Source organism: Branchiostoma floridae, chromosome 5 (assembly GCF_000003815.2).
Source record: "Branchiostoma floridae strain S238N-H82 chromosome 5, Bfl_VNyyK, whole genome shotgun sequence".
In the NCBI taxonomy this organism is placed as follows: Eukaryota; Metazoa; Chordata; class Leptocardii; order Amphioxiformes; family Branchiostomatidae; genus Branchiostoma; species Branchiostoma floridae.
Window position 1 is genome coordinate 1,053,356 of NC_049983.1, and position 7,487 is coordinate 1,060,842.

Sequence of the window (7,487 nt, forward strand, 5' to 3'; positions counted from 1 at the left end):
CAGGACATCTCTTCCATAGTGTTGTCGGAACGTACAACACAATATTGTACAAGCAGGTATGAAACAAATTAAGAAAATGTGAAATCGAACAAGGAAAGAAAGAAAGGCCAAGAAAGTAAGTAAAACTCCGGAAAGACTATCGAATATTAGTGCAATAAGCAGAGGGCATGTCGAATATTAGTCTATAGACAAGAAGACTATCGCTATAATCTAAGTTGCCAAATGCATATAAAACTATAGGGCTAATCTCTTATAGTGTAGACGGAGCTTACTACACAATAGAGGGTAAGCAGGCATGAGATGACCTTTCACCCCACTGTTTCAGTCACCTTTTACCCCCTCCTGCTCCTGACAAACGATTGAGGTAGGATTGCGCGGAAGTAATAACTCTGGAAGCAGGTAAGAACGAGATATACACAGAATATGAATACACTATTATAAATTATAGGGGTTAAAGTGTATTTCTATGGTATGTGGGCTGCATTTGGCAAAAATGTAAGACTTTTCGGGATGACGAAAATTGGGGGTGGGGAGGGGGGCATCTTTACCTTCACGGAAACAAACGAAAACGTATTGTTTTTGCTCCGTTTGTTTTACTTAATATTCTTCTCCAAGCAAACAATGTATATGACCTAGACCATACAGCTGTCACCATGGTACCTGGAGGTGTAATAGACACCATGTGTTGTTCCGTTACATGTAGCCAGTACTTATTTATTGATCTTATAAGGACAAAGCTCGAGGGGCTAGATTAAGGATGTGTTTTTGTAAGACTAAACAGATCTTTTTTTTTTTTAAACGGGTAGTTAACACGACAGGCGACCGATAGATCTACTGAAGATGCCGCTGGGGTCGTTTAAGTCATTGCGAGAGTCTATTGGAATTTAAGGAGGTATCATTTGCTATGAGTATGAGCTCTAGGCAATTAAAAAAAAAAATTTTTTCTTTTAGTTTTGAGCCAAGCTAGTGGAAATTTGACATGAAGGTAGAGGTAGCAAATACCTCCGGCCTTTTTTCACATTCTTATATAGGCTTTAGAAATGATTGAATGTAGGGTTTTGGTCATTTTTAGATCAAAAATATATATTTGGGGCCCTGTGCCCTGGTATTACAACCTCATGACTTAAAATTTAGTACAGATGCATAGGACATATGACAACGGGAAGCCATCACCACGTTTTTCATAAATCACTTCAAAACATTAGGTTTTTTTTTTGTGTGTGTGTGTGTGGATATTTGGCTCTTTTAGACTGAAGATGTATATTTGGCTCCTATGCCCTTGTATTGAAACCGAATTGTTATTGTTATAGGTTGGGCTGACTAACCTCTTTCAGCCGGGGGCTGAGTTGCGAGGAGCTGAAATTGGGTAGAAAAGTGGGTTGGAGATATTAATTTTCACTTACGGCATACATTGCTTAGAAAATTGTTGAATTGGGGGATTTTGTCACTTTAGAATAAGAATATATAGTACTAGCTCCTGTTCTTTTGTATGAAAAGTTATCATCTAAAATTTGGTATTGGGGTGCATACGGTACATGCCCACAAGACTGCATTCACACTTATTGTGAACATCACTTAGAATGGTTTAATTTTGGATTTTTTGCCATTGGTTTTAGCAAAATTGTAGATGTGTGGTTCCTATGTCATGAAATAGCCAACTTATCTGGAATTTGCTGTTGGGGTAAATTTAGTACCAGAAATAGAAATAGAAAAAGGTAAGATGGACCAGTCCGTTTTGCATGAATAGGGGTGATCCGCTGTGACAGCGATCTCGCCCCCCCGGGGGGCGAAATCACTAGCGTTTTCGCCCCCCTTTAGCGTTTTCGCCCCCCCCCCCAAGAGCAGCTGGTTACTACATATTACAGGTGCGCTACCTGGTACTATACTGCACCTGGGGAGTAACGTATATGGTGTGTTACCTGGTACCTATATGGCACCTTATTACCGTACCGTAAGATGTCATACCTCGAAATCGATACTATATTGTTCGGTGCAAACATGACATTGAAATGAAAAAGACAATTTTTGCAGCTGAGGTGGCATAAAAACAGTGCTACTGCGAACGTATAAATCAACACCGTCTATGGTACGGAATACGTCAGCTATATGTTTTCAATTTGTCACAGTGTTTTCTTTCTTGTGCTGGAAACATTTCCAAAGCACTGACAAAAACGTGAATAATAGTTTCTCATTATAAACACTATCTACGCGCAAGTTGATATAGCTGTTGCTAAATGCTACACAAACACTGGTAAAGTACCAGTGTTAACTTAAGAACCACGGGTAAATGCATCAGTTCCTAAATACTAGAAAAAACAGTCATGTTGGAGGTGAAGATATCCCTTGGCCAGGTGCATATACCAAAATGTGCGTTATTCTAATTAATACGTAATATTTGCATAATTAATAAAGACATTACATAGTTCTTTTGTGGTCACTTCATGGTAGAGACTTCATATTGGAGATATATAGTTTGCTTGAGGACAGGTGAATACAATGAAATACATCTTATGTCAAGGCTCTGGTATATGCGATAATGGGAATACAAGGGACCCAACCCTCCTTGTCTGAAACAAGTTCAACTATCTTATTACCATGTAATTACGTTAATATTGATACTATGAATGGAGTTATGTATCAAACTCGTGTACTTATATCATTCTGAATCTGCATTTTGTGATTTATACCAATCAACTTCTAAAATGTCATGTAAACCCGTTTTTTTTGGGGGGGGGGGCGAAATCGCTAAAGGGGGGCGAGGTAGGGGGCGAGATCACTAGCCGGGGAGGGCGAGATCGCTAGTGATTTCGCCCCGGGGGGGGGGGGGGGCGAAATCACGGGGGGGCGAGATCGCTGTCACACCGGTCCAATCTTGTTTTAGGGGACTAGGATGGATTGTAATATGACGTATTCGCTTTTGAGCAACTGACGGCCTCTCTAATTTGTATCACCTCATGTCACTGTATATTCATAAATAAATATGTATATTTATATTGCACGAATACACATATTGTGATTGCAAAATAACACAACAAACAAAACTAAAACAACACCTAACCGTAAATACATTGTTAGACTAGAGCATGTAAAGGTCAACATTATTTTTCGTTTATCTATCTGGTTTTAATTGCTCTATTTCTTCTTGTTTTATATTTTTCTATTACATTAGGTTTGACATGGCAGAGGCAGGTAATGGGTCTCATACTGCTGTTCCCCAGAGCTTTTGTGATCGGTCTTCAACAGAAGGTTTGTGCGCCAGAGATGCAAGTAACCCCAAAGACCAACAGACAGGGAGCAAAACCAGCTTGCACAGTCAACCGGAAGAAAGCACTGGTGAGATACCCTACATGTGTGGGGAGTGTGGGTATAGGACAGCATCTCGGTTATCCCATCACCTGAAAACACCCACAGCGAAAAAAACATTCAATGGTGACCACCAACATTTAGCCAAACACACTGGTGAGAAACCCTACATGTGTGGGGAGTGTGGATACAGGGCGGCTCGAAAGTCTGATTTATCCCGACATATGAAAACTCATACGGTTGAAAAACCCTACAAATGTGACCAGTGTGACTATTCTGCTACATTGAAATACAATTTGGACCAACATCTAGCCATACACACTGGTGAGAAACCCTACATGTGTGGGGAGTGTGGTTACAGGACGGCTAGACGGTTCGACTTATCCCGACATATGAGAATCCATACAGGAGGCAAACCCAACAACGTTGACCAGCGTGACTATTCAACTGCACGGAAAGAAACGTTGGACGGGCATTTGGAAGAAAAGCACACTGGTGACAAAACCTACACGTGTGAGGAATGTGGATACAGAACCACTCAAAAGTATCGCTTATCTAATCATTGGAAAACCCATACACGAGAAAAACCCTACAAGTGTTACCTGTGTGACTATTCTGCTGCAGTGAAGTTAACTTTGGACAAACATCTAGCAAAACACACTAATGAGAAACCCTACCTTTGTGAGAAGCGTGGATTCAGAACAACTCAAACGTTTCAGTTATTAAGACACATGAGAACCCATACTGGAGAAAAACCGTACAAGTGTGACCAGTGCGATTACTCTGCTACACAAAAAATTAATTTGACCAACCATATTGCAGCAAAACATACTGGTGAAAAACCCTACATGTGTGGGGTGTGTGGGCATAGAACAGTTCACAAGTCTAACTTGACCAAACATATGAGAATTCATACCGGTGCAAAGCCCTACAAATGTGACCTATGTGAGTATACTGCAGCACAGAGATCGACGTTGGATCGGCATTTAGCTATGCACAGTGGTGAGAAACCATACATTTGTGAAGAGTGCGGGTACAGGACTGCTGACAAGTCCCACATCTCCAGACATATTAAAACCCACACATGAGAAAAGCAGAGAAATGTTACCATGGCAATCCTGCATCTGCAAAATTTATTCTGGTCACAAAAGGCCACAGCATGTAAATTTTATGGATTAAATCCTTGCATTTAAGTTTGCGGGGATTTAATTTCGAGGTAGAGAGACAATACAGTGTTCGTAGTGGCTTTGAGTTCGTGGAACTTAAATGCATTTATAGCACTCTACTGTAGAGTAATCCAGATGAAGATATTCTTGGATGCATATTCTTTAGCTGGATTACTCTTTCTAGGCAAGGAAGTTACGAAGGACTGTTATGCGTGTTCTTGTCGCAGTTTTGCCTCCCAGATGCGAGGTCTTTGTGGCTGCTCCACAGCGGATTGTGACAAACAAGGTTTGATTAGTCTTCCTTATATGGGCGTGTTGATTGTCTGACGCTGACGTCACGAGTGGCATGTGGGCGCTAGAATGAATATTTGAAATGCGGCATCTGTCGAGACATCGATCAACTGCAACCGAAAATTAAGTACGAACCTTCACGTGACTCTTATTATATTTTAAAAAAAATGGGGCTAATAAATGCAAATATTTGGTTGCACCCGCAATATAGTTGGCTCCCAATCTTACACTTTTCTGTGACCACCCGACAAGATCGGGATAACATGGAGAACACTGCCTGCTGGCGCTATCTGATTGAACTGCAGCTGTCCAGTTGAAGCTGTGAGTCGTTTCACAGCGGATGGCAGAGAACCGATGAACAGCGGGGCGATGCCACTATCCTCCTGCTGAAAAGAGAAATGAATTAAATTGTTATCAGTGACATCCCAATACCAAATGTGCCTTTGTAAGTTTCACAGTATAGCAAACGATTGTACATAAGATTTTTGATAAAAAATGTGTCTTGCATAGTTTTTGTTAAGTAACAGCCTTCCATCGTATTGCAGTATGTTTTGATATCATGTGTTTTAGACATGGCAAGGTCATTTTTACACAACACAAATGACTCTTAGGCTCACCAATGCGTGTGAAAATAGGAAATCAAATGGACTATAAATTTCAACAGCCTAAGCACAAATATTATAATAATAATCGCCCACCTCCACTGAACAAACACCAAAGTCCATAATGTGTCGAGGTCGAATATTCATAATAGGATGAAGGATCATTGCAGCATCCCCGCAATTCACACCTACGATGTACAGATCTAATAAGCCACATGCCCTGTAATATTTTCGTGACAAACGTACTGTTTGGAAAATTTTCGTCTATGTCGTATGAGTTGGTATCATGTAATGGAGGATTTTCATTAATGATTCCATATGCAAATGACGTGAATGCAGATTTTAAATAGCCCAAATGGAAACAAATAAGACAAGTTTGACGCTAATTGCGTACGTAGCTCCTGTTGTGTTAAAAATAACTGACTAAAAATACGCCTGCTTTTGAATTCAACTCGTCAGTTGTACATGAATATGTATTCATCAATCCCCAATCTACTTGTAGATAGGCGTAAGTTGCCGTGCGCGTGTTTACGCGGTTAGAATGGGGAGGTCTTCAACACTACACACTTCTGGGTGTGTGGGTGTGTCGGGGGGATGCATATTTCTTGACGCTTTTTGCGTCTGCATGTGTGTAGAAAAAGATCACGTGAAATATTACAATGTGAACTTAAAGCTAATGTGGCAGAAAAAAAAACAAAAAAAAATTACAGTATACAGTCTCGCAAGCAACTGGAAGCGGTCAGACGTTTCATGCAACATTCACTAACTTCCGTCTGTTTAACCTTCGCTTTCACACCGGGTATACCATATACTTGTCACCCGGTCCTGTCTTCAATGTGCTTTTGCATTAATGTATTATATACCAAGAACCACAGGGAGAATTGGTAAATAGCTTAACTTGGATGCAAACAAAGTTCAAAGGTGACCAGACAAGGACACGGATATCTTAGAAATTTAATCTATTCAGTTTGAATGTTTGTTTCAACATTTCGTAACCATGGCAGTTACCATGGAAACATGGCAAAAATAGCTCTCGCTATGTAATAGCCTAACAGGTGACCACACCCAACCAAGGACACGATTGTTTTCTGTATAGACAATACAAATGTGACAGTCTCGGCGTCATCAGCACAGACATTAATACCGCAAGGCCGCGGTGTAACCATAGTAATCACCATGGAAACGTGGCACACATAACACTCGCTAGGCAACAGGTCCACCTGGACACCTGTCCAAGGATACGATGTTTTAGACCGAAAACCAGACAATTTGGGCGTCACTTGCAGAGACGGACTAACCATGGCCGGACGGGACCGCCGGGCCACGAGGAGCCGACTGGTCTCCGCTGGGATCGCCCGTTGGCTGCTGATTGTCATGAGTAGGCAAAGTAGTTTTTTTTTTTCCTATTTGATATTTGCGTGCACACATGCAGTCGTCTGGTGCCATATCTGTAGCCTCTACCAGGCTTCGTGGTCTGGTGGTCTAATTGTAGAAATTGGTCAAATAGAGTAAATACTACGCTAGGGGAGTCAGCCGGCCGATTAGGGACATTCTCCAAACCACACAGCAAGAAATATATCATACGTTAAAAAAACGTTCCTAATTGCAACAGTCGGCTTAAAACCAAAGTGAGAACAACAGAGTTCGACAAGAACAGGGCCGTAAGACTTTAATAAGTTTTACCTGGTCTAGAGGCGTACATAGGGTTGGGTATGCTCGCAGCGGCGTCCGCAATGGACCGCCAATCAGTCTGAGGATGCTGCATGGGTGTGGTGTCTGACAAAAAATACAAAAATGATAAGGCGACTAAGTTTACCAAAAGATATTTTGTTGGTTTCAAAGAAGACAACGTAATTCATACAACTGGAACAAGCTGCATTTTATGCATGTCATTATTTCCTTTGCAAAAGCAAAAAAAAAAAAAAAACATTTAAAAATGACCTGTAATAACTTCGCCTTAGTTTTGCCTCTGACCTAGATAACCCGCTAATTCCCCAGATCTTTCTAAACTTATTTGACTGCGTGTTATAGTATCAGTTGGTGCCGACGATTTGAATGAAAAACAGGTTAACTGTATAACTTACAAATAGTGAATAAAGTCAAAGGCAGGACATGGCACGTGCCT

General features: G+C 40.9%; 1 protein-coding gene across 2 annotated transcripts; it reads left to right on the forward strand.

Moving 5' to 3' along the window:
* Positions 1–276: 276 nt before the first annotated feature.
* On the forward strand, positions 277–5,689 carry LOC118416856 (gastrula zinc finger protein XlCGF57.1-like). 2 transcript variants are annotated; one of them, XM_035822131.1, is made up of 2 exons: positions 277–399; positions 3,170–5,688. In XM_035822131.1, exon 2 carries the CDS (start codon positions 3,177–3,179, stop codon positions 4,389–4,391), a length of 1,215 nt encoding a protein of 404 aa, XP_035678024.1. In that variant the 5' UTR covers positions 277–399; positions 3,170–3,176; the 3' UTR covers positions 4,392–5,688. The 2 variants fall into 2 exon arrangements, with proteins under 2 accessions (XP_035678024.1, XP_035678025.1); XM_035822132.1 differs by lacking the exon at positions 277–399 and adding an exon at positions 1,346–1,374 and having other exon boundaries at positions 3,170–5,689.
* Positions 5,690–7,487: the final 1,798 nt, after the last annotated feature.

Coding starts and splice junctions, on each gene's coding strand:
- LOC118416856 (XM_035822131.1), top strand. CDS start 3,177: ATGGCAGAGGCAGGTAATGGGTCTCATACTGCTGTTCCCCAGAGCTTT.